The following is a 27,520-nucleotide window of genomic DNA, read 5'->3' as shown; positions in this document are numbered from 1 at the left end:
TTCCCTGGTAAGAGGTAACGGGGACACGCTTCCGCTAAAAATACCTGTCTAGGACTATATTTGGATTGGCTGGAACACAATCAAATGTCTAAAATAAACGGACCCGCCCCGGCGCAGTGAATGAAGGATCTGCTATCTCACACCGCCGGGCCGCCCGCTACTAAATTTAGTAACATCGCTTGCGTCAATCACGCGCCTCAGTGCGTCAAGCCCTCACCCCGCCTCCGGGAGCTGATCATTGGCCAGAATTAGAACGTGGCCAAGAAATTACGCGTCTTGTGATTGGCTATTGTTGATATTTTTTTGTACCATGGGGTACGCGAGCTACATTTAATAATTTGTTTAGTGTGCACGGCGGAAGCACATTGACGATTTAAATCCACCAACTTCTTTGCCTTACCATTTTCATTTGATCATTTTGTGATAATTTGTTATTGTCATTTGGACAATAACAAAATGTTTTTTCTCCTGTTCAGTGTAAGCTTGCATAGCAGTCTTTATTTAAGGTAAAAATTCACAAGCGCACACGCTCATCCATAGCGTGTGTAGTAACCTTACACATTTTAATAAACGTTTATAACCAGTAAACAGGTTTACAGTGAGAATTTCATATAGTGAATAAAACACTAGGAAGACCACGCTTGCGTGTATTAGGCACTTATCAAATATATCGTTTTATAATTTGGCACCTGCTAATAAAACAAAACCATTTAAAATGGTTTCATTAGCTTTGGAATTATTCTAACACGAATTACATTTATAGCCAAATTTTTCTCCAGCAAGTAGACTACGACATAACACTTGGCCTACCGCGCGATTTCAGACAACTCCCGGCAAAGAATCAGAAGATCAACCCTCCTCCCCGCTCTCTCTCTCTCTCCTGGCATGGACTGTACGGCTTATGTGTATACTGTACCAGCGAGGCCGGGGAGCTACAGTGCTCGACGTCACCTCTCCCATGGCGTCACATTGACGTCACGCATTCCAGGCTTGCTATGTAGAAAGCAGGGGCAGATAAATGTGCTATTAGACTTTCTCTCGCTCAGCGCGCCACATAAACAAAGGCACATTGCAACTTACGCTCAGCGCATCCTCTCCGTTACTAACGCCGACACTCTTATAGTGGAGCTGACAGAACCACGGAGTACTTTTTTCTTCTTAGCTAAGAGGAAAATAAGTCAAATAATATTTTTTATGAAAAACCATCAACTTTTGCGACTTTGAAACCAACTTTCATTCAACCACTTTTTTTCAGTTTTTACAAATTTCTGTTGGATATGCACACGGAATTATTAGGGCTTTACAAACATATGTAAAGACGGAACATCAACAGAAATCAAGTAAGTGGACATGTTAATTTAATACGCTTTATAGAAACCGCTTACAGTGTGCGTATTGAAATGTAAAAATACTGATAACATGCTTTGTCTCATTTGTGTCATTTTTCTTCGCTCTCAATTCATATATTTCTGCATGGCATTACGTTATAAAGAACTTCTGGTCCGGACCTGTTGAATGTTCGTTCCCCACCGCGTAAAGACAAACGAGCTGTGTTGTGTGCGACGTCTTTGTAGATGGATGGACAGAATCCGAATTTAATTTGCGAAACGTATAATATTCTCTCAGGTTGTCATGGAAATGGGATGCCTCTTCCTCACCCCGGTGAATCCGCTGTGAGCTCGCGCGGGGACGGCAGAGAGTCTCGTGAGATGCGCCTTGTAGACGGAGTGAGTGTCGCGCGCTCCGCGTTTCTCTCAAAAGCGCGACTTAATATTGTGCGAATGTTTGTTTATTCCTTTGTAGCAGTATCTGCGTTAAGAATACTTTCAGTTATTTCGTCTATAATCACATCAATATTGCTTTTGTCACGTTTCAGTTAGGTGACAATACGAGCTTCATTCATTCTGTTTTGAAGCCGCGGAAGGACCACAGGCGAACATAAACTTTGAAATACACATTTGCACAGTAATCAAATGTAAACGTACACAAACTGTCATAATGTCGTCACAATTAACTAACTAATTACATTTATTTTCATATTTACCACTTTCTCACTCTTGTTCTGGCAAACGTTCTTACGAGGAGCTAAATATTATTACATGGGCTATAGCGTCAGGGAAGCAAGTGCTTTCAGAAGACTTTAATTTCTGAACAAACAGCAATACTGAGTTTATACAATGTGATCGCGTAGCCTATACTGGGAGTAACTGTATGGTGTTTACATTCTTGATAATGAAGTAATACACCTATAAGCAACGTGCTCCTGTTATAGGCTACTTTAGAAAGTATTTCACTAGGCTGTGGTTTGGTGAGAATTTGACGTCAGCAAGAATCAAAGCACATGATTAATATTGACCTGCACACCTTTATGAGCGTCAATGACAAAGTAAAGATTTGTAATAGCCTATAGCAGCTTAGTTAGGTATTTCATTGGAAGTTACCGTGTCAGTAGTGACAGTGGTGACAGAACCGCCTTTAATAGGTGTATGATCCGACAGTATATTGATCAGGGCAACCGTCCACGTGAGTTGTTATACTAAAGTTTTATTGCAGTGCACGCGAGATCGGGTCAGTGAGTACAGAGCCTGTCTCTTTCCCTCAGGTCCCTGTCCCCGTCGGGTGTCAAATCCCGTTCTCCAAGCTAATTTACTGTACTTGTATTTTTCCATCCCTTTATCTCCACTCTCTCCCTTTCTTTGTGTGTTTGCTGGAAAGCCTCTATCTCGCGCGTTTATTGAACGCAGAACGGAGCGCCTCTACAAAGCGCGTGCTTCAGTGCTCTCTCGCGGTTCTCTAGGTTACCGGAGCACAAGCGGACCGGCGGCTCCATGCGTACACACTGAAACACGATCTGTCAAAATCACACATAACCTCAGAAAGAAAAACGGTTGAACTCAAAAAAATAAACATAATAAAGTCTATAGAACGCTGCCGCTTCGTTGCAGTATGTGTGTGAAGCAAAAAAAAAAAAGCGTAAATTATGAGGCCACTCACAATTCTCTTTTTGCTGGCCTGTGTTTCGTTATCCATATTACAGCTGTCAATTAAATCATAAATTAGTGTATGAAGTCTATATATATATATATATATATATATATATATATATATCCAGGCCATGAAGGTTCTGGGATTTGTTTCTAGTAGTTTGAGAAAGACGGTGCTCAATACCTAGTGTCGAGGGTTGGCTTTGTGTGAGCGCGCCTCTGTCAGGGAGGGGGCGCTAGTCGCTTTTAAAAACTCCTCGGTGGCGCGCTTAGGTTTATTTGACCGAAGACAAGGATAGTCGGACTTCGGTGAGTGCCCAGATGAATATTGTCTGACCGTCACTGAGATTGTCATTATGAGCTCATGGAACAAAAAAACTGCAAGGCAATATCTTTTATTAGACACCCAGAACTGTTCTAACACCATGCTCGAATACAGGAACAGAAGGAAAAATGAATTATTCCGTTATGCATTGTATTTGTAGACATGTGTGAGATTAAGTTATTTTTTGTGCCTAAAGAATGCATATTACCTATTGACTTTAATGCACTTTTTCACTTGTTATTTGCTTTTCCATCGAGTGTGATATTAGACAATCTTGTCAAATGTTATGCTGTTTCTGCTTGGGGTTTCCTTTTTTGATTAATGTTGGTTTGTTTCCAAAGGCTGTAAATTGTATCGTAAAGTCTTATTTTTATTATTTCTGTAAAAAAAGAATCCACAACTTTTTTTGTCCAAGTAATATTTCAATATTTGTGTATAGTAGGCTATTTAACAAGTAGCCTAACAAGTACTGTAAACATTTCCTTATATTTAGTGTGATTTTCTGACTTAAGAAATACAAAATACCAGTGAACGAATTTGTATGACCTTATGCATCTACTTTACTATTTGCATGCAAATGTTTAAAGGGTTAGATTTTATATATATTTAGTGGAGCCTGAATCCTCTTGTAACCTTTAACCCTTTTTTATTAGTTTGCACACTTAGTACAAATAATTAGCTAAAATATATGTTTAACCTACCTAATTTACACTACCAGAAAATCCTGAGTATGTCTCTATTATTTTGCCAGTTCCCTGTTTGTTTGTGTGTGTGACTTTATGTCGTTGTGAACTAAATCATTCTGTGCTCCCGATTCCAGACACCGGTTCGGAAGAGCGCCTGCAGCCCAGGTCTGAGTCCCGGCTACCGGATACCTCACCCGCCGCGTGTGCTGAAGCAGCCCCGAACCCCAGACGCGTGCAGCCTCCACGCGAGAAACCGACCACGATTCAGCGAGCAAAAGGCCAATCAGGTACCACAAGTCTCTGTAAAAATCTCTCTTGACTCTCAAGAGCTTTTAGACACGTACTTTTTGTGTATGATTGCATATTTAAATATTTTATATTAAGCTACAATAATTTTGTATTTTTAAGAACACCTCATTTAGCCTAGGCTAAACGCAAACCAACTGGTAGTAAGATAATGCATGTTTGTTGCTTTTTTGATTACCCTATGCCGGTGAACTTTTGCGGTTATATCATTTTGGTTTGTCTAACTTTGGAAACTTGGAAATTTCAGGAAATCTCATTGACATGTTGTAAATTTTGTACCTGTTAAAATGATAATAAAACACAATTTTTGGTTTGTATAATTAAAGCAACTAGCCTATTTCCTCATATGGATATAATTTTTTTGATAGGTGTAGTTTAAAGTGTAGTTTAAACTAAAATATTTATTTTCTTCCTGAGAGTTTTGTTTGTGTTTGTAATTGTCCCGGAAATAAGTGCAAATAACCGGAATAATAGGCTAATTGATTTTTACAGACATTGTCGTTTCTCTGTACAACACTCCTCAGCAAATTGCATTTAATTCTGTTTAAAACATGAGTCTCGCAGATGGTGGTTTGACATTTATATGACAGAAGAAGCATGCATTTGTGTTCCAGTTGGAACGAGCGCAATCTGTATTAGGCTATAGCTCATTCATTTTATATTTGCATCCTACCAATAGTATCATAACATACTTTCTTCTTGGTCAGAGCAAACTCGTGTGCTTCTGTTAGAATACATTGTCTGTGTTGTCTTATTAGTGTTTGGAGAGTGAAAGTTTGCGCAAATGTATTTGTGCCGCCTGTTTTCCACTGATGCTTGTTAGTTTCAAGAGCAAATTCATACTAGTTAGCTTGTCATGTGCATCTATTTTTTATTTTTTTATTTATGTCGTTGATTTTTTTTGTTTGTTAGATCTATGGCACTCTGACAATGAACAAGCGATCACAGTTATTGGAACAGCTGCATTTTGTCCATCTAAAATGCACACCTCGAGGTTAGCAACTGTTTCATCCCTCTAAAGCGCTTTCTATAAGCCTGAGTGTGTATTTGTGTGAGGCTCTCTCTGTCTGGTGCACGCACGCACGCACGCACGCACACACACACACATACACACACACACTAGAGCTGTAAAGCATCGTTTCAGTATGACTTTATGTGGTCTAGACCTTTTTAATAATTCGACTTTTTACGTTAGGTCGGCTGCGTTTTCATTTTTATTATCCGTGTCATGGTGAAATGTGGAGCTGAGGTAGAAAAGCGACGTGCACTGCTTTGCACGTGCACAAACAAACCATAAACGGATACACACGAGAGATACGGAGTCAGACAGAAAGTCAAGTCCTGCTTTTTTCTTTAAGGATTTAGTCTTACATAATTTGAGCTGGCCTTAAGTGTGTAAAAAAGACACCCAAACTTTGATTTGATAAGTGCCATATTTTTGTCTTCAAATTCCAAAACTACAAAAACAAAAAAGCAAGCACAAAAAAAAAGCACAAAAGCAAGTTTATCAGCATATCTGTGCCTATATCGCGTGGTTTTTGTAAAAAAAAAAAAAAAAAAAAAAAGTTTTAAAAATCGTTAAAATATATAGCAAGTTTAAAATTAGAATGAGATAGCCTAGTTTATAAACCAAAAAAACAAAAAGCAAAAAAAAATAACAAAAAAAAGAAAAAAGAAAAAAGAAAGAAAGAAAAAAACGTGTATATCTCAAGTGCACGTTAGGGAGATATGTGTTTGTGTGGTGACAGTGGTGTAAAATGTCAGTAAACTCACTTTTGCTCCATCCTGCACGGGACAGATTGACCTAAAATCATTCATTCCTTCGTCAAAATCCATGACGATGAAGGGTTCGCACCCCACCCACTCACTTTGACGTAAAAGTCTCCTTCGTCAAAGTGCGAATTATAGGAATATTAGGCCTATTAATTATCCAAAATAAACTTACCTCCCAAGTAAAGTTAACGTTACAACTAGCCTAAAGGTTGTTTTCTTTTTATAGAAGGTTGTTACTTTTTATATAGGCTTCACTAAATAGGCTTTCAAACAGTATCTTGCCTACAAGTTAGTTTATTAGATTACAAATTAATCGGAGTGCAGCGAATGTATACGCTTGTGCTTGAGGAGGTAACCATAGCAACAGCTGCTCGATTACAGTCTGTAGCGAACGGTAACGTTACATCGACAAAACATAAGTAGGCTAACCACTGGAAATATTTATCATGTTTATTTTAGATTTATAGATTTACACATTTAAAATATGTCATAAAAATCATACTTGTTTAAAACGTCTGTAATATAGTTAATGGCTAGCTATATGCGCTAGGGGCGCTAAAACACTAATTGGGTCGCTCGAGAACAGCCCAGCTGAAATGTGACAGAAATTCATTTTACTTTTACACCCCTGAAAATCGTTTAAAATTTGTACACTGTAATATGTACAATATAGAACTTATTTCATTTTTATTTTTTTAATTGTAAAAGATTAGCCTACTTTCTCTTGACGCCCAGTTTGGTTTACAGGTTCATACAAATTTAAAATCAGGCTGCATGGAGAAAATATAGCAACATGAACTTTTATTACTAGAGTTAATAAAGTAAGCTGGACAACAAGGAAGTTTACTGTTAATTTAGTTTAAATATAAGTAACCAAAACTTCAATCAATTCTGAAAGGAAAGTTTGGGGTGGACAAAGGTTTACTTAAGGTAAGCCCCCCATCTTCTCATGTGCATTATCCTATAAATCCACTGTTGTGACTGAAATGTCTAATGACATTAAACTCACTGTTATCCGTGATGCTGTATGCCACAATATGCGTTTGTATGCATAGCCAGCGATGTGCGTAGGAAACGGAACGCGCGCGCACTGGTCCGAGTCACCACAGGTAAAGAGGCGTTCATAATTGATAAGCCTCTTGATTTTACTAAACATACATGACGTGTTGGAGGCACAAGGATTACGAAGTCACTACACGACAGCGTCAATCCGACGTCGGGTCTGTGTACACTTCCCCACCTAGGGAAAATAAGCAAACAAAGGACACGCACACACATCTCCTCACGGACTCAGGTAGCTCTGCACAGATGCACTTAAACAGCTGTGTCAAGACGCACAGTTGTAGGTTATATAACTCTGAGAGTGCGCGCTGGCAATATGGTTTTCCTCGAGCGCAGAGCTGGCTCAAGATACAGACTACTACCGATAACAAGGAAGTTCCTCGTGGCTTTTAATGCGATCATTTTTTTCAACAGGTGCATGGTGCGTATTAAATTAATGGAGTTAAAACCATCATGAATATTTATCTAAAAGCGTTTTGGTTAAATATTTTAGGCGTGTTGTTTTGAATATAAGCGACTAAACTCATCTTTCTCCGTGCATGTTTACATCTATGCATATTTATAATTATGAAATATAAGAACTGATGATGGATAATCAAAGAATGATTTGTGAGTCAAGCGTAGGTATGTGTGCTAGATTGGTTGGACGGCATGGAGTTGGAGTGGCATGGAAATCAAATCCGTTTAATCATTTAGACCCAGAAATGAGCATTCTGTCATCATTTACTCACTCTCATAGGAATTTCTTTCTTCAGTGGAGATGTCAGCCTCACTCACTTTCATTGTATGTATAAAAAAAACAAAAAACAAGATGCACTGAAATAACTTTGAGTAAGCCTAAATGATGACAGAATTTGCTTTAAATTTCTGATGTGAGAATCCAAGTCAGGAATGAGGCGTGCATTATTGATTGATTTATTTAATTTTTGCATGTGTGCCCACCAGCTCACGGCCTAACCCATGTTTCCAGGTGAATGGTTTATCTACTAACTTGGTACTAACGAAACAGTACTGAAATGCCATGGTTGACATCACATCCTCTGTAGACCTGAAGGCAAAATTCAGCCAAAAGGCAATATGATAAGTCTCTCTCGTTTTCCTCTCCCTCTCTCCCCGTCTCTATAGACATGCCCTGCGTTCAGGCCCAGTACGGACCTGCACCTCATGGGTCCAGCTACTCCGCCCAGTCCTTTGGTTACCATGGTGACTACAGTGCTGACCTCATGGCGACAGACTACTCGAAGTGTGAGCTCGGTGGGGGGGAGATCTCGGCGGCGGCTGCCACCACTTCCCTACCCAGTTTTAATGTGTTCGTGGAGGGCGGCTTTGAGCCGAAACCCTCCTGTCTGTATCAACTCCCTCCTCAACGCCCTATCATCAAGAAGGAGGAGGAGTCTTACCCACCCATGGCACCATCCGACGAAGCAATAGCTGGGAGCTCCATGTACTTTAAGCAGTCGCCCCCTTCGACGCCCCCCACGCCGCTTCACTCCGGCCCACCCAGCAGCTCTTTCTTGTGGGATGAACACAGTCTTCCCCCTGTGCCCCAGCCCTGCCTGATTGAAGGCCCATTGAAGAGCCCTCGCTTTCCTCATTTCTACGAGCAGACAGCCCCACCCTCCACCAGCGGCTACGACACTGCCATTGGCCTTCCGCTGCGCCCTGAACGCTCTCCTTCCTCATCCTCTTCATCTTCACATGTGCCACCCAGCCTGGACACGCACACACACTCACATGTGCACTCCCACACGCACTCACACATGTACCCCCTGAACATGGGTAAGCCGGGAGGCCTGGCATTCCGCTCTCTGGGCATGGGCCCGTGCCCGCCGCTTCTGGGAGAGAGTTTGCCATCACCGCCCAGTCGCATCAGCTCCGGAGAGGGTACCTGTGCTGTGTGTGGAGACAATGCGGCCTGTCAGCACTACGGTGTGCGCACCTGTGAGGGCTGCAAGGGCTTCTTTAAGGTAAGAATTCAGCATCCCAGCAGCACTTTCTCTTTCTTATAATAACTCTTGATCAGATCGAATACAGACGCACCCAAGTTCCATCAATGTCACTGCTATTTACATGAGTGTGCCATTGCAAATGCATAATAATCCTTATTGACACACTTTCACTGAAAGAATCGTACAAGATCTGTTTAATGTAAATAGGAGGATCATACACAAGGAACTTTTACTTAATATCTTAAACAATAAGATTCCACTGCACACTGACTGACGCACGTGTACTTGGGCCTTTAAAGAGGTAGTTCACCAACAACAACAACAACAGAATATTCTCCTTTTCTCACCTTCATGTTGTCACAAACCTGTATGACTTCCTACTTGGGAATACAAAAGAAGATATTTAGAAAAATATTTTCAAGTTTTTTTGTCCATACAATAACATTTAGTGTGGTCCGATGTTGTTTTAGACCAGTGGTTCTAAAATATTTTCTATATTTCTGCTGTAATTATGACAAAGCTGCTTGTTTGTAATCTTGTTTTATTAACAGCAATTGAAAGTATTGATAAATTACTTTAACCAAGATTCTTTTTTTTAAACTGAGTGTTCGGTTTACATCCATTTTTCATCTGATTTTAATTAGACTTTGATTATTTTAATATATAAATAATAGTTTATTGATTTTAAATACTTTTAAGTCATCCTGCAACCACTTTGGAAAGTTTATTGAAGTCCCCAGTCAGCCTCTGTCCCTAGTTAAGTACCACTGTTTTAGACCACATTGACTTTCACTGTATGAATAAAAAGAGTTTCACAATATCTTCTTTGGTTGAACTATCTCTTTAAAACTCAGCACAATAAACTGAACTATTGAAAGAACTAAAGCTGAGGTTAACTAAAACTGACTGGAAGTGCTTGCTGGGGGTAGTCTCTCATTTGGATTTCCCTTAATGCTTTACATTTATTCATACTATTGCAAATGATTGTAGTATTGTAGAAGCTGACGTGGGAGTTTGCAGTTTGTGTTGATTGATATGTGTTCTTCAGTGTGTGCTTAATTTGAATAGCATGTCTCATTGTGTATCTGAGTGTGTCTGTCATTAAATGGAGTGTAAGAGGATTGTACTTGCGCTTTATTGTACAGTGTGTCGGTCAGTGTTTTTTTTTTGGGTTTTTTTGTCTCTTATGTAGCAGTGTGGCCAGGGTAGTGTTTGTTAATTGTGTATTCATTAGTGGTCATTAGTTTTGTTCTTGGTTTGAAAGGAGCTCTTGGCTGAAGAGCCTCACGCTGCTCTACACCGATCGCACCTCATTCTCTGAGTGTGAGGCTCAGGGTTAACCAACCATTGTAACGCACTCCGCGGGCGTTTAAACCAAGGTTAAAGCCCACCGTGTGAATAGCAATTCTTCAGTGAGCTGTGTGTGTTTTTGTTGTTAATTTGAAGAGGGGGTTGGGATACAGACTATATGACCATTTGAGGCTGTACAGAAAATAATTTGTGCACAAAAACTGAAAGAATGTTTAGTTTCAGTTTCAGAGGTGCAACTGTGACAGGTTTGCTCAGCCTTTTCATGAAAGTATTGGCTTGTGTGTACTGAGTGTGAATGTGTGTGTGCGCGTCTTTGAGTGCTCTCACAAATCGTCTGAGCGGCGGTTGCCACGGCGTCTGTGAGGGTCGTTTCCCTCGGTGACCAGTGAGAGGTGTGACAGCGGCGCGCACTTAAAATACAGCAGCTTGGAGCTGTAGCCAGAAACACGCACACACACACACACACAGACAGACTGAGAGAGTCTGCAACATATAAAGATTTAATTTAACCTTTACAATGAATTTAACATATATGAGACATCTATTTTACATTTTGGGATATATGTAATTTTGATTTTGCTCAGGTTAATATTACAGAAACAGCAAGACTTCAAATATACAGACACTGTGCTGAAAAACTGACAATGAAAGTGAAGGAGCAAGAGTGGCAGAGCTGAAATAATTGGAAATGGCCTGTGGTCTGGTGCAGAAATAAATTATGCCTCTTTTCAATTAGTTTCACAATTAGTTTTTATTTAGTAATTAATAAAAGCAGGGGTTGGTAAGCCTGAGGCTTTGTAGCCATTACTGCAACGCTGGCACACATGCACACACACAAATGACATCGACAAACAATGACATATGCACACTGGCAAGTCTTATATGATCAGCATACTTATTTTTATGCATACACACACTCGTACTCACCCCAACTCACAAAACACACTCACCATTTAATTATCTCAGGCAACTCATTAACTCACAATATAAATATTAGCAGGTGAATTTTAATGCAAGACAGTGTATTGTGTGGCAGTGTATATCCTTTGTAAGACCGCTAACGCTCTTTTTAAAATTTCTAATAAATGTTTTTATACAATAGGGTTTATTGTGATATTCATGCACAATGATTCTTAGTACATTAGTTTTTAAAATACATTTTTAATGGAGTGTGCATGCATTTATCCACCAAAATTATTCAGATTTTCCCTCCGGTTTTAGTTTTATGTTCATTAACAGGCACTAAATCATTTCACTTATGGTTCTGTTTTACATCTGAATACAAACCCTTGTGCTGTTTCACAATGAAAAATAGTAAATAACTGGCCAGTTTCAGCACACAAAATCTATTCTCTCTGTCTTGCTCATTCGCTCACACCGCTTATTTTCACACCATTTATTTGGTTTGTAATTTGCTCTGTGACTCATAACATGCTCCGAGTGAGAATATTTCTTCTGAGTATTTACCTAATGGAGGGTCAAGACAGGCTCGCTCATTCACAAAACCTCCACATTCAACCCACTCCACTGGAATAAAAGTTGAACAGCTCTTAACTGAATTCAAACTCATCTCCAGCACTTTCCTTTAGCTTACGTTGATTAAATCAGTTGCAACAAAGATAAATGTGCTTTTGTGCCAGCATTATGGCATTTACAGGGCGTTGAATAATAAACACACTAAAATGTGCTTCATTCACAGACATAGTTGTCTTTTAATACAGTCTAAGTGCGCAATACACACAGACACACTTAACCAATTAATGGTGACCCAGTTCCACCTCTCCTATTGAACAGCCATACACACACGTCTAATTACACACCCAGAGGAGAGGGCGAGAGAAGATAGTCTGATCATCTCTGATTAGGGGAGGAGAGGACGAGGAGAGGGGGATATAGGTTCCCTAAGGGGTTTTAATGTGTGACAGGGCCATTAGCACATGTTACATGTCATGAATCCACAACTGCTTGTCTTTACCGACCCTACGGACCCTGCTGTGCACTGGACCGCAACTCTGTGTGTGTGCGTTTGTATATTTGCGTGCTTGCATGAGAGAATTATGGTAGTTAGACAATAATAGTAGGTTTTGGTTTTTGTCATACACTCTTAAAAATAAAGGTTCTTCATTGGCATCAATAGTTCAATGAAGAACCTTTAACATCCATAGAACATTTTAAATGCACAAAAGGCTCTTTATAGTGAAAAAGGGTTCTTTTGATTATTAAAATGTTCTTTACATTAAATGGTTCTTCTATAGCATTGCTGTAAAAATCCATTCAGAACCTTTATTTTTAAGAGTGTAGTGTTTGATTTTCAGGCTTCTTGGCATTTGTTTGTGGGTAGAAATTGATAAACATATTTATAAAAGTTACAATATAGCCTAAGATGTCCTTTTTCGTTTTAAGAAAAGTCAGGAAACTGTTGTAACCGTGACAGTTTTGTACTGTGACATCGTTTAGAGCATAAATAAACACAAATACACATGCACATACACACAGAAACGGTTTCAGTTACTTAATGGCCGTCATATGTACAGCTGTTTATCTTATTTTATGAACATCACGAGATGTCTATTCATCTAATGAGCTCCTGCAGCAATAAAACCTCTGTTTTGTGGACTGTACAATGACTGTGGCCAACAGACGGAATCTGTCACAGTCTGAACCGGCTATAAAGTAGCCTATAGAATGGAGTTGCACTCAGATAACTTGTGCATGTGGTGCAGGGGGAAACGACGAGGTGGGTGCGTTTTTTCCGACTAAGCCCAGAGTGTTTTCAAGATGATGTGCTCCACAGGTTGTATTTTAATCAAGTCATACTGAATCAGTGTGAATGTAGCTGTAACCGAGTAGACTCCCCTAGCTAACAAGTGCATTTGTGTGCCCACTGGCAGATTAGTCCACTCTACCACGGCTGCTGTGGTAGTTTTATGTTCAATTTAAGTGAAATATGAGAAACCGTGCAAATCACATGGATAACGTGTGTGTGGGTGGGTGTTTTAACTTCACCTGACGGTAAAATTCCAGCTTCCTGGGAAACGCAGGTGGTTTGATTGATTTTTATTTGCACTTGTTGGAAACCGCTTTGTGTGTATTGTGATTTTTTTTTCTTTTTCTTTAAAGTTTTACGTAAAGTGTTTTAATACAAACCAAAAATTAAAGTTAGATAAACTTAAAAAAAAAAAAGACAAATAAAAAGGGTAATCAGAATCAGGGTAAACCATTAGCCATTAGCTGCTAGCCACTTGACATACAAAGGCATCTTTAAACTTTAAACATATGTATGAAAGACAATGATAAAGTCATACCTAGAAACTATCATGCTTCCCGCTTCTGTTTTTTTTTTTTTTTTATTCATTTTAAGAACGGGCAGCTTTCCTGATTGAATAACTGCACAATGAAACCAACATTGTTGATGCACGTTTCAGTTGACATTAAACTGACCGCAGTTGTAGCTTGTTAAAGTATTGTTTTTGTTTGTTTTGGATATTACCTTAATCACAGAATTTACCAGTCTCGCGCAAGTGCTTAATCTTTTGACTTACCGTTAGCACGTGCACTTGATGTCTGAACCTTAGCGTTGTCAAGTCTTTTCTCTCTTTTCTACGGTTTTTAACGGCGTGAGGACTCGCAGATTGTTTTTATTTCATTTTAATAAGGTCAGCAATAATCGCGCATATCCAGCCGAGGAGAAAACAATTCCGGGGGGGGGGGGTTATTGCAGAGGCACGATCCGCCAAAACCCTGAGGTGCCGTGAGCTGACCCCCGAGTTTCACAAACAATTTTATCACGCGGCACGGGATGTCTCGCGGGAGCGGCCTCAGCACGCTTTGCACTGATCTTCATTGTCAGTAGCTTGCGCTAATAAAATTGTCCCTCCTGCAGGCAAGGCATGTTGGGAAATTAATTTTATCTAATTATCCTGATGGAGCCGGAGCTTTTTCACATTGTAATTAAAATCTGACCTGCAAGCTTCCTTTTTAATTCTTAGCCAAAAACGGGATCAAATTAAATAAATAATATGTTTAGACCTGTTAGCTTATTGTTTTTCTTCTCTCTCCCTTTTCTCATTTTATTGTCGGTGGCTGCAGAGGACGGTGCAGAAGAATGCGAAGTACGTGTGTTTGGCCAGTAAAAACTGCCCTGTGGACAAAAGGAGAAGAAATCGCTGCCAGTACTGCCGCTTCCAGAAGTGTCTCAGTGTAGGCATGGTGAAAGAAGGTATCAAACACACACACACACTCACCCCCACCCACCCACACCTACCTACCTATAATATGTCTGGCCAAGCCACTCAAACCAATTATCACACAATAGGCCCTGGTGCATATGACCTCGGCTGGACCTCTGGTTAGAGACTGATGCAAAGGAGATAGACACTCTTTATCTTAATGATTTAAAACCCGCAGATGCACACACTACGCTCAAGAAGCACCGTGGATTAATTCAGATTTGGCGCATAGCTGGTTTGGTTGGTTAGTATGAATGCATGAATTAAACTATAATGGAGGTGTTTACCGGCAGTACTTCGCCTCTGTAATCACAGCCTATCAGCAGCTTCAGAACCGGTAATAACACAACACACAGGACAGTCACAGGCACATGTGTTCATGAGGACATTTAATTCTTGTAGAATTTAAGCATGAATACCATGTGATTTTAAAAGATCACACCTCTGATCATCTTATCCATCTCGGCCGGAGATTGGGACAGACATACATTGTTCTCATTATATCTCACCTTCACTCACCCGTTCCTTCTGAGACCTGCAATCATGCAGATTTCAGCTGCCCCCTACTGGCCAGTCCAGCATTGTTGAGTGGCATAGACAGACAGAAACTTCTGAAACTTTTATTTAAAACTACTAAAGAAACATGAAAGATGCTTTTGACTTCCCAGGGATTGGTATAATGAATATGAAGTATAATTTATCGACACATCATTGTTCACAGGTGTTCAAATACACTGTCATTGTTTTGTATGTGTGAAATTGCATAATATGGTTCGAATAATATTAATCTATAATAATATTTAAATGTTATAACTGCTTGTGGAGGACTCATGCATTGTCTAAAATATGTTTGTGTGTTTGACACAGTGGTGCGCACAGACAACCTGAAGGGGAGGAGAGGTCGCTTGCCATCTAAACCAAAGAGTCCCCTGCAGCCAGAACCCTCACCCCCATCACCTCCCCTCAGCCTGCTGAATGCAGTAGTGCGGGCCTATTCCCAGTCTACACCACGAGAACTAGACTACAGTCAGGTATCTAAGTGGAGAGATCCTTTATGAATCTTGTCTAATTGGCAGAAATCATTATTTTACCATTTGATACAAAACGATTAAATTCCAAAACAAAAACATAGTTTAACTTCAAAACAACAATATAACCATTCACATTTATTTTATTTTATTTTATCGATTTGTGTGGTATACTCATCTCTCTCTCTTCCTGTAGTTCAGTGCGGTGGAGCCAGTGGGTCTATCTGAGTCTCAGCAGATCCAGATGTTCTACAGAGTGCTAACTGGCTCCATGGAGGTGACACGCTGCTGGGCGGAACGGCTGCCTGGATTCTCTGAGCTTCACCACGATGACCAGAACCTGCTCATTGACTCTGCCTTCCTTGAGCTTTTCGTGCTTCGCCTCGCCAACCGGTACATGCAGGCACACACAGATCTCACATTGCAGACTTTAGGGCACTGAAAACATTGAAAAATACACTATCTTCAGCATACATTAAAACATCCATAATAATAGAGCTGGGCATTATAGCAAAAAATAAAGAAAGAAAGAAAAATCTTACATTCATAAGTTTTTAATTGTATGCTGTATACAGTATATCTCAATAGTTATGCATTTACCTAATATTGCTTAAAAGGCTATTTTTTTTCAGCCAGTCACTTTAGCCAAGCAGATTCACAATGTACAATGTATAATATAATCTATGTAGAACAGCAATATAATTGTTCCCAATATTTATTTTATTTATTATTACATTTATTTTCCCGAAATATATATTTTTTAATCACTGTAGCCAAGAGCCAAGATTTAATTATTTTTTTTAATGTAAGATGTAAAATGCAACAGAAATCTAGTCAAAAATTTCTTCATTATTTTTTGCTAGATGAACACAGGAAAGAATGATATTCAATGTCATTCTAATTTTATTAGAAATGTTATTAGACGTTTAATATTTAAACATTTTAATATATAAAACTGCCACATGGAGACTTCATTGAACATTTCTGATGATACATGTGAATCACTGAATCAGAGTTATGAATCAATTTGTTGAAACAAACAGTTTGAAGTGATTCACAGGAATGAATCAAACTCAACTCTAATCCCTTTTTTGCTACCAAAGTTTAATCAGAGACACATCAAAATCATCACAGTATTCACAATGTTGCTTAATAAAATATTTCCAGTAATATATCATTAATATTTGCCCCCCAATCAAATACTCTGTATGAAATACAATACAGAGAATAGAGCCTGTAATAATATCCTAATTAGACATTTTCAGCTCTCATCTGAATGGCTACAGCTGTGGGAAGAAACGGTAGTTATAGCAATTACACTCTGACTTTACACTTATAATATCTCATAGCAACTGTCAGATTTTTCTATGACTTGCTATTAGTGATACCTCATACGTCTCTTAGGATTTTCTTTCTAGTTTAAAAATTAGCATGAGGTGTAAACTATCATTATGACTGTGAAAGAAGTCATTCACAGGCAGAGTCATGATTTATATTGTGTAATATGCTGCAGTCGCTGCTAGTTACATTGTGACTTCCTATACAACAACGAGTGTGTGTGTGTTTATAAGCATGAGTGTGTGTGTTCTCACTCTCTATTCAGCACTGTAAGGTTACCATGGACACTGTGTGGAAGATCCTGTGGAATTCACTTATTTAAGTTTATTGGTTAACAGCCCGGCCTAACCACCTCCCCCTCCCAAGACATTATGTGTGGCAGAAACAGCTCTGTTTTGATGATCACTTATATATTACATTCACCATAATTTGTTTCATTTCTGTTTTACTCGTAAAGGCCGGAGCAGTTTGCTTCCAGACTAGAAGTAACCTGTTGTTTCTTGACTTTAAGTAGAAGCGTGCGTGTGTGGATGTGTCTCTGTGACTCAGTGACATTCTGATGTTGCTTTGACAGGAAGTGGATTTTTGTCTCAGCTCAGCTGCTCCCTGTTTAACTATCTCTGGTGCTCTTTCTGTGTTTCTCTCTCCCTCTCTGATGGTGTAGGAGCAGGTGCGGGGAGGGAGGGCAGTGGGTGGTGGCGTCACAGCCTCAGTAGGGAGCTGCAGACTTGGGTTCTGACTCATTTAAGTGGGGGGATTCATCCGGGCTTACGTCACGGACACTCGAAAACTCACCAGATACGTGTTCAAAATGTGTGGAGACTTCACAATACGGGCAAACTTGCACATTTTCCGCTCACAAAGATTCACAGTTCTCACATGTTTTGAAAATAGACTCTACACCACCAAAACACACCAGAGAATGGTATCTGATGTGGCTCACACATGCACATATTCTTACCCCATGCGGCCACACTGAGGTTAATGAATGAATGGACGCAAAGAGACCGACTCACTCTGACGCAAATTTAAAAGGAATGTGTGCGTTTCCCTCCATAAGGGTGCTGTTGTTGATTTTGTTCTATAATAATGAGGAGCTTTCACTCGTTCTGTGTTCACTCTTTTCCTGTTTTCCCTCCTTCTCTATGGCAGCGGTAGATAATGGACTGATTGCAAACGCCATTTTTGAACCCTTCATGAAGGGCCCTTCCACATGGCTGTTAGTGAATGATATATGTAAGGAAGTAATTTCACCGTTTATGATCATGTGATGCTTGGTGGTGCATCCTCGTGATTCATTTTAATACATGAAATGAAACCCCCGCTTCTCTCATATTCCCTAGAGCTACATTACAGTACAAAAATTTCAGTCTTATGCTCACCAAGGCTGCATTTATTTGATAAAAAATACAGTAGAATATTGTGAAATATTATTACAATTTAAAATAACTCTTTTCTTTTTTAATATATTTAAAAATGTATTTTTTTTCTGTGATGGCAAAGCTGAATTTTCAGCAGTCTTCAGTGTCACACGATCCTTCAGAAATCTTCAGAAATCTTCATTAATGTTGAAAACAGTTATATTTTATTCATATATTTTATTTGCTACAACAATCGTAAAGGGATAGTCCACCCAAAAATAAAATTCTATCATTTACTCACCCTCAAATTGTCAAAAACTAATATTCCTATCAATAATAAACAAACAATGAATAAATGAATTAAAAATACATTTAGCATGAACTCTTCCTTTATTAGTTGTTAGCATAAACATGATGTTAGCATAAAATAACAGTCATGTACGTCTTCATGTAGGGCGTTCCAGATGCCCACATGCAAGAGCCCTTCATAGTACTCACTTCAAGTGCTCTCCTGGAGTGAATAGGGCAAAATGATGCTCACTTTCCAATATAACATCACCAGCGCCGTGTCTGTGGATTCTGTATATATGCATTCATATGTAGTGGCGTAAAAGCATTAGCTCGCATTAATGAAGCACACATTTTGATTATTTACCCCTCTGGGCTTCAAAAACAGCTCAGAAGATGACTCTCGAATATTCCTCCTCGCTGTTTTCCCTTCATCCCCTTTCCATTACTCCTCGTCTATACGAGTGTGTGTTTTCGTGCCGACTAATGAAGAACAGTTCACGCAGCAGAAGCCAGCACTCTACAAGAAAAACGAGAGGAAGTTTTTCTTCCTAAATTGCAGGGTTGAGAGCAAAGGGCTAAAGACAGACCAAAAGAGAGAGAGGATGAGTGGATTGAGAAGATGGACGAGTGGAGGGCGAGTGTTTGGGTGTTTCGCTGCAATTACACACAAACGATTTTCGTGAGAATACGTGAAGATACAACTTTACTGCTTTGACCCAGAACCCTCCAACCCTGAAAGGACAGAGCTGAGAAAGAGAGAGAGAAAGAAAGAAAGAAAGAGTATAATCTCAGGAATGTTTTAAAAGCTTTAATTGGGAAAGCTTGGCGTAATTAGGTCCATTCCTATCTTTGATGTGCTCTTCCCTGTACTGGCTTTCATTTGTCGCTATGGTAATTGTTTCCGTGCAGTATGCCTTAAACACAGATTCGGCAGCCAATCCAAGGGCAGATCGTCATCACATGAATCAGAGAGAGGTGATAATCAGCGTGTGTGTGTGTGTTTGTCACAACAGTGACTGTGTGTGCTTTCTGATAGCATGTGTGGCTATGTACTGAATTAGAGGCTTGCTAAATTGAAACAGGTACCTGTTCTGAAGGGAACGAGAAGAACGGCGATTAATTAAAAGATGAAAGGCTGCGACTGAACTCGTGGCTTCAAACGGCACCTTGAAGCAGTATAAATAACAACAGTTCTTCATCTAAACCTCTTCTCCCTCTCTTTTGCTCAGGTCTTTGCTGGCGGACGAGAAGTTCGTGTTTTGCACAGGCCTGGTCCTTCATCGGCAGCAGTGCCTGCGTGGCTTCGGCGAGTGGCTGGACTCCATCCGAGACTTCAGCACTCACCTGCAGAGTCTCAACCTTGACATGCCTGCGTTCTCCTGTTTGTGCGCCCTAGTGCTGCTCACAGGTGAGACGCAACCTCTGAAAAACACTCTTTCTATGCATTTCACACACTTGTCACTTCCTGTTGTCGTTCTTGTATTTGTGTATTTACACCCCTTTTGTCCCACTGCTAGCGGTCGTCACAGTGATCACAGGTGTGGGGCAGGTGCTGACAGAGATTAGGTTTACCTGGATAGCAGAAATAATCCCCATTAATCACACACACACACACACACACAGCAGAGACACAGAGATGGTGTAAGGTTTGTGTGCATCTCCTCTTTGAGTGCAGGTGGAGATAGTTGATTATTGGTTGACAAAGTAGGACTGTGTGTGTGTGTGTGTGTGTGTGTGTGTGTGTGTGTGTGTGTGTGTGTGTGTGTTTGGGTCAGCAGGTGCTCGAGTCTTACCATGCATTATTAACACAGAGGCTAAACAGCAGGTCGACCTATATACAGACAAACACACTTTGTGCCACACACACAGAAACACGGGCACATTCTGGCAAGCATTAGAAGAATAAAGACAGCTGGGTTTCTATCAAAGTATTTTGGAATATTGCCTAAAATAATGCTGGATGGAAACATAGAGATGCGAATCAAATTTCAAAAATGTGCATAAAAAACTCTAACTTGAGGTAGATGCGCAGAAATTATGATGGAAACAAGATTATTGAATAAGTTTATAGATTAATTTCAAAAAAGTCCTCAAATGTCATGTGACTGAATAATTCACATGTAGAAGAAAATATCACATGGATGGAAACTCTGAAAAATTCTGATTTTTTTTTATCTTTGGCATTTTTGGGTCCTCGAGTTGGGATTCAAACTCGGGATGCCCGTAGTGCAACTGCGCTGTATGTTCAAGAGGCTATCGGCGCAGACCATATTCTGATTTTTTGCGTAAATTAAATTCAATAAGTCATGTGACTTAGGCTTACAGAAAAATATCAGATTGGATAAAAACACTGCTTTATTCACAAAAATGTTGCAATGTTCAGATTTTAGCATAAATTAAATTCAATAAGCCATATGAATAATTTGCTCAAAGAAGAAAAACCACATGCTGCTGTTTTTATGTTGATTTATTTGCAAAAAAGTTATATGTGATATTCACATTTTTTCCAATTTAAATAGAAACATGTTAATGTTGGGGGAACAAAAGAAAAAACATTTAAAAAAGAGAGAGATATAGCTGTCAATCAATTTACTCAGTCGCCCATTCAGCCTAATCTTTACCTCTCTATTTCAGCCACAATCTACAGTGTTGTGTGTAGATATGTGTGTGTGTGTGTGTGTGTTTGGTAGCCCCCATGGAGCAGCACTTAACTCTGTAGAGGAATTGAGCGCTACTCAGCAGAGCTCGGGTCCCTACCTCTCTTCTCTTTCTAGCTCTCTCTCTCTCTCCCTCTCTCCACTCCTCCACTCAGTCTATCGACCCTCTAAAAGTGTCTGTGGTGAAAGAGCGCCATCGATCATCCCCCAGGAGAGAGGGAGAGACATAGAGAGAGCAAGGGGGAAAAAAACAGTGAGAGTGAGAGAGGATGTAGGCTGAATGCAGTGACAATGGAGCTGCTCTAGACACAAATTTGGAACACACACACACAGATATATCCAAAGCAAGCCAGCATCCCTTTGCACTTCCGCATCCATGGCTGTTCTACCATACTGTGGGCACTTACACACTCATGCTCTGATAGTGGCCTTCAGCTCATCTGCATTGTTGGGTCTGGTGTCTCTCATCTTCCTCTTGACAATACCCCACAGATTCTCTATGGGGTTCAGGTCAGGCGAGTTTGCTGGCCAATCAAGCACAGTAACACTATGGTCATTGAACCAGCTTTTGGTACCTTTGGCAGTGTGGGCAGGTGCCAAGTCCTGCTGGAAAATGAAATCAGCATCTCCAGAAAGCTTGTCAACAGATGGCTGCGTTGACTGTGGACATCAGAAAACACAGTGGACCAACACCAGCAGATGACATGGCAGCCCAAATCATCACAGACTGTGGAAACTTCACACTGGACTTCAAGCAACATGGATTCTGTGCCTCTCCACTCTTCCTTCAGACTCTGGGACCTTGATTTCCAAATGAAATGTAAAATTTACTTTCATCTGAAAAGAGGACTTTGGACCACTGAGCAACAGTCCAGTTCTTTTTCTCCACAGCCCAGTTAAGATGCTTCTGACGTTGTCTCTGGTTCAGAAGTGGCTCTGTAGCCCTTTTCCTGAAGACGTCTGAGCGTGGTGACTCTTGATGCACTGACTCCAGGTTCAGTTCTCTCCTTGTGAAGCTCTCCCAAGTGTTTGAATCGGCTTTGCTTGACTGTATTCTCAAGCTTGCGGTCATCCCTGATGCTTGTGCACCTTTTCCTACCCAAATTCTTCCTTCCAGTCAACTTTGCATTTAATATGCTTTGATACAGCACTCTGTAAACAGCCACACCTTTCAGTAATGACCTTCTGTGACTTACCCTCTTTGTGGAGGGTGTCAATGTTCGTCTTCTGGATCGTTGCCAAGTCAGCAGTCTTCCCCATTATTGTGGTTTCAAAGAACAAGAGATACCCAGAATTTATACTGTAGGGATGGTCATTTATTCAAACTCAAATGTAAATATTCTAATATTTTGAGATACTGATTTTTGACTTTCATGAGCTGTAAGCTCTAATCATCAAAATTAAAAGAAATAAACATTTGAAATATATCAGTCTGTGTGTAATGAATGAATATAATATACAAGTTTCTCTTTTTGAATGGAATTAGTGAAATAAATCAACTTTTTGATGATATTCTAATTATATGACCAGCACCTGTATTCATATTTATTTAATATTATCATATATATATGTGTGTGTGTGTGTGTGTGTGTGTGTGTGTGTAACTGGTTCACAAGAATCATTTGTTCACAAACTTAAACAGCACTGGGCACTCTATGGGCCAGATTTACTATCAGCTTGCACCAGCGCAAACCCTCATTTAGCGTTAAACTATTGTCAGGATTTACTCAAGACATAAAGTGGGAAATTAGCACTGAAAAGGTGTGGACAGTTATTTTTGTGACTCACCTTATTGAATATGCATTAGTAGGAGTTTCCCTTTTGGTAAATCATCGGTAAATTTATGGAAGGAGAGTATTTAAATGAATCCCGCAATGTGATTCACAAAGATTTGCGCTCATCAATTCACTGGTATTTGCGGCATTATTTAATGCCCAAAAAAGCACGTCTTAAAGCAGGCGGTAATTCGCGCTGCTCTTGGTAGATTCACTGCAAAAAATGCTTTTCTTACTTAGAAAAACAATGCTTTCTTACTCTTGTTTCCAGCCAAAATATCTGAAAATTCTTTAAATTTTCAAGCAAACAAGCAAAATAATCTGCCAATGGGGTAAGAAAAATAATCTTATGTCAAACAGAAAACAAGATTATTTTTCTTACCCCATTGGGAGATTATTTTGCTTGTTTCAAGCAAAAACTCACTTAATTTTGACATGTTTTTTCTGAAAACAAGACAATAATTTTTACTTGTCTAGAAAATCCTCCTTGATTTAAGAATTTTCAGATATTTTGGCTGGAAACAAGAGTAAGAAAGCATTTTTTGCAGTGTTGCGTCGGTCATTACGGAAATGAGATGTTGCGTCTGTGTTCTTTAATGTGCACCTTGTCCGTAAATCACCCACAGAATTTTATTAGCTTTTATGGAATTGCACTTTAACGATCATTTGCCCTGTTTAGTAAATCTGGCCCTATATGTAAAGAGATCCATCAGCATTCAAATCTCACGAAAATGATTTGGTTTCATTACTTTTTTAAAAATGGAACCGGTTGTGAATAAAAAGTGATTCTTGATTCGCAAATCAACTGCAGATATTGTTACTGTTAAAGTGATGTGTGTATGGGGTGATTCAGTGGTGCGAGTTGTATAGTTGTAGTGACATTTTAACCAATATTTAGCTTAAACAAAAGCACTCAGACTCTTTCCTCTTGTTTCAGAACAATGTCCCGGTCTGAAGGAGCCTAAAAAAGTGGAGGAACTGCAATCCAAACTAATCTGCTGCCTGCGAGATCACCTGAGCTCGGTCAGCGCAGGAGGCGTGACTTCAACCGGCAAGGCCCCACCTCCAGTGGGAGCTGTGCTGGGCTTGAGGGCGGAGCTTCGAACGCAGCGTACGCAAGGCTTACAGAGGATCTTCTACCTGAAGCTTGAGGACCTGGTCCCGCCCCCACCGCTCATCGATAGGTTTCTGGACACCTTGCCCTATTGATGACCACGCCCCATTTTGTACACCACTGACACGCCCACAAGCTCACTCAGACACGCCCACAGCGGCTATAAACTCACCCTGGGAGGGACAGAGCCAGTAGCTAACAGTGACACTGAACTCGATTTCCCATGAGTCCCCAAATCCTCACAGGAAACAAACGTGTCTGAGGAGAAACCAATCATATAAGCGCTTTTAAATCTCTGCTCTGCGCCTGATAGTGTAGATATGAGGCGGGGTTTGAGCGTATCTGACGTACCGCGCCCTGGGAACGAGCGCCATGCCTATAGCTCAGTGCGTCACGTCAAGAGAAGTATTACCGTGCGAGAATGTGTGTATGTGTGTGCGTGTGTGTGAGTACGCACACTTAACGGCTCCTTTGCAGGCGGTCCAAACGTTCCACCACAATCCACCTCAATGACAGCAGTTGTGTTCATCACAAACATACACTCACAAACACACAAGTGCACGCGAACTGTCCTTTCACACATACGCACGGATCCAAAACGCCAGCTTCAGACGCCAGATTATGACATATCAACTGTCGTTGGCAGAAACGAAGTGGATGTGTGTGTGAAAACACGTAGGAGTGTCTCTGAGGGAGGCTTTCGCCACACAGACAGAACGACAGAGTGCATTAATGTCCAGAATCACAGTTGATCACACCCCAGAAACCTGCAAACAAGTGCAATTTACTAAGTGCTATTGTAAACGAAGAGAGAGAGGAGAGAACGAGAGTGTGTGTGTGTGTTTGTTCCAGTCCTATTTCAAACTCTAAATTATTTTAATACTAAGACTCGCCTTGTAAGGTAACGGTTTCAATTGAGATGATTTAGCCCAGTCTGCGCACTAACTTTTAACGACGAAGTTCCACAGACTTGAAATTACTGTAGTTTTTATTATTATTATTATTATGAATAAAAACCAAGGGATTTTAGCGGTAGGGTAACAGACTAAAAAGAGTAGAATTGGGCTTTGAGCACTTAAAAAAACAGGAGGTTAAGAGAAGGCTGGTGAGACGCAGGTGCAGAGAGAGGATGGAAGGAATGAAACATTCCGCGTTCATGCTCATTTTTGTATGTTTATACTGTCTACGCCATTTATTAATATGGAGGACATTGTTGCAAAAATGTCTTTTATATGTACAAAAAAGTAAAAACGGATTATATGCATGGTTTTCTCCTTCTCGCCTCTGCTTGTATTTATTTTGCAAAGACTGCCGGCTCCACAAGGGCTTGAACACACTTACTGACTGGGCGTTCTCGCTTACTTTATCATACGGCAGCAGTTTGAACAGATGAGAAAGTACAAATTATATAAATATATAAATATAAATATATATATATATATATATATACACACAATACAAAACTAATATTTTGAAGTGTTTTTATCTGATAGCTTTTTCAAATCTTGTGGTACAAGTTGTGCATTGTTTTTTGGAGAAGAAACATGAAAAAAGAAAAAAAAAAACATGTTTTTCAATGTCTCTTTTGGTTTTAGTTTTTTTTCTCTCTTTGGTTCACTGGAGGCTCTGTTCAGCACTTTGAAATCATAAAAAAAAAACCTTCTGATTATTTGAGTGGAAGTGTCGTTTTTCTGTTCACCTCTGTGTAAAAGCATCAGAAGTGTTTTTCTCTTGAAGCTTGTGTTTGTTGTCACAACTCAGGATGAGACCGAGGGACTCCCCCTTTGTGAAGTTCAAAAAGCGTCAACGTGCCAGGTGTCTTTACAGCCTAATACCATCAAGTACCCTAATATGTGTGTGTATGGGGGATTCTGGTCAGGGTCCTCACTGCACTGAGCTTCAGGTATGGGATTGAGCTGGGGGACAGATTCAGATCATTTTGGGGGATTCTGACCACATCAGGCCTGTGGTCCTCGTTAAGCCCCATCGATCCACGCTGTGACATTTCAGTGCAGACGCGCACTCGCACACATGCACACTGACACGGCTGCTCTTTCTCTGTCTTCCTCCATCACTCTTCTAATTTGTCTGGGATTGTCGAGAGCAAAGCTCACCATGCATGGGCATACATGAACGTACCTACACACACGCACATACTTGTATATGTGGTTTACAGGGACTCTCCATAGGCATAATGATAAACTATATTTTCTATACCCTAACACTATGCCTCACAGACAACTACTGGCATTTTTTAGTATTTAGTAATTTTTTTAAGCCATTTGGTTTGTGTGTGTGTGTGTGTGTGTGTGTGTGTGTGTGTGTGTATCAGGGTTATTTTAGTTAACTAAAACTGAAACCATTTAAAAAACATTTTCATTACTTGAAATAAATAAACATTAACTGAAATAAAATAAAATATAAAAAAAAAAATTATTTTAGATATTTGCCAAGGCAACATTTCTCCTTTTAATTTCATTTAACTTTATATACTAAAATAACTTAAACTAAAACTGAAATAAGAATATATAGACATATAAAAAAATCAAAAGCTACTAAAAATGACAAAAACACAGCAAAATTATTAAAACTTAAAAATAATAATAAAAGGAAACAGATTCCAAATTCTTAAAAAAAAACTATGATAGTTTCTCAACGATTCTAAAATAACACAGCTATATATATATATATTCAGTTTCATTTATTTTATAGACTTTTATGTGTCTTTTTCTTATATTAAGCTTTCAGAGGATGTTATAAACACTCTCACGAACGGTGGCACACACACTTAGACAGGTGGATGGTAGGTTGGTGAAGCTGTCAGTCTGGGGGAGGGCAGATCGATTCAGAGTGACAGGTAGCCAACCCCCCTGGAGTCTTCATTAAAACCCTGTATTAGAGCTGCAGGGAGGGTACACACACACACACACACACACACACACACATACACCTTCATTTCCCTGTAAGTATGGTGTGGTGTGTTTGTGTGGCTCATGATATATTGATTGGCTGTTAGCGAGTGTGTTGAGGGGATCAGCAGGGCTGGACTCACACTGTGTGGACTGGAAACAAAGCTTTAGCGGAAGAGCGAGACTGGTGCTCACACACACATGCAAATCATGTCTAATGTCAAAGTGCACATTTGCATTAGCTATGATCTAGAACTATTGCAAAAATAAAATAAAATATTAAAATAAATTTTAAAGTTTATTAAATACAAGATTTTGTATTTAATAAACTTTTATTTTATATATTTACACAATTACAATTAGAACAAGATAATAAACATAATCAAACACTTGACAAAACTCCGACATGAGCCCTAAATCTA

The 27,520-nt window shown here is 39.7% G+C and overlaps 1 protein-coding gene across 7 annotated transcripts; it reads left to right on the top strand.

Annotated features, from left to right (window-relative positions):
• Positions 1 to 902: 902 nt before the first annotated feature.
• On the top strand, positions 903 to 25,855 carry nr4a3 (nuclear receptor subfamily 4, group A, member 3). Of its 7 annotated transcripts, none has more exons than XM_058746281.1 (9): positions 903 to 1,340; positions 4,130 to 4,282; positions 5,214 to 7,368; positions 8,262 to 9,103; positions 14,486 to 14,615; positions 15,493 to 15,656; positions 15,850 to 16,046; positions 19,873 to 20,051; positions 24,013 to 25,855. In XM_058746281.1, exons 3-9 carry the CDS (start codon positions 7,233 to 7,235, stop codon positions 24,282 to 24,284), a joined length of 1,920 nt encoding a protein of 639 aa, XP_058602264.1. In that variant the 5' UTR covers positions 903 to 1,340; positions 4,130 to 4,282; positions 5,214 to 7,232; the 3' UTR covers positions 24,285 to 25,855. The 7 variants fall into 7 exon arrangements, with proteins under 7 accessions (XP_058602264.1, XP_058602262.1, XP_058602265.1 ...); XM_058746282.1 differs by having other exon boundaries at positions 904 to 1,340; positions 5,214 to 5,295; XM_058746286.1 differs by lacking the exon at positions 903 to 1,340 and adding an exon at positions 3,281 to 3,293 and having other exon boundaries at positions 5,214 to 5,295.
• The last annotated feature ends 1,665 nt before the right edge of the window (positions 25,856 to 27,520 follow it).

This window comes from Onychostoma macrolepis, chromosome 16, assembly GCF_012432095.1.
Source record: "Onychostoma macrolepis isolate SWU-2019 chromosome 16, ASM1243209v1, whole genome shotgun sequence".
Lineage (NCBI taxonomy): Eukaryota > Metazoa > Chordata > Actinopteri > Cypriniformes > Cyprinidae > Onychostoma > Onychostoma macrolepis.
The sequence above is the reverse complement of the archived record's forward strand: the minus strand, read 5'-3'. Positions and strand labels throughout refer to the sequence as shown.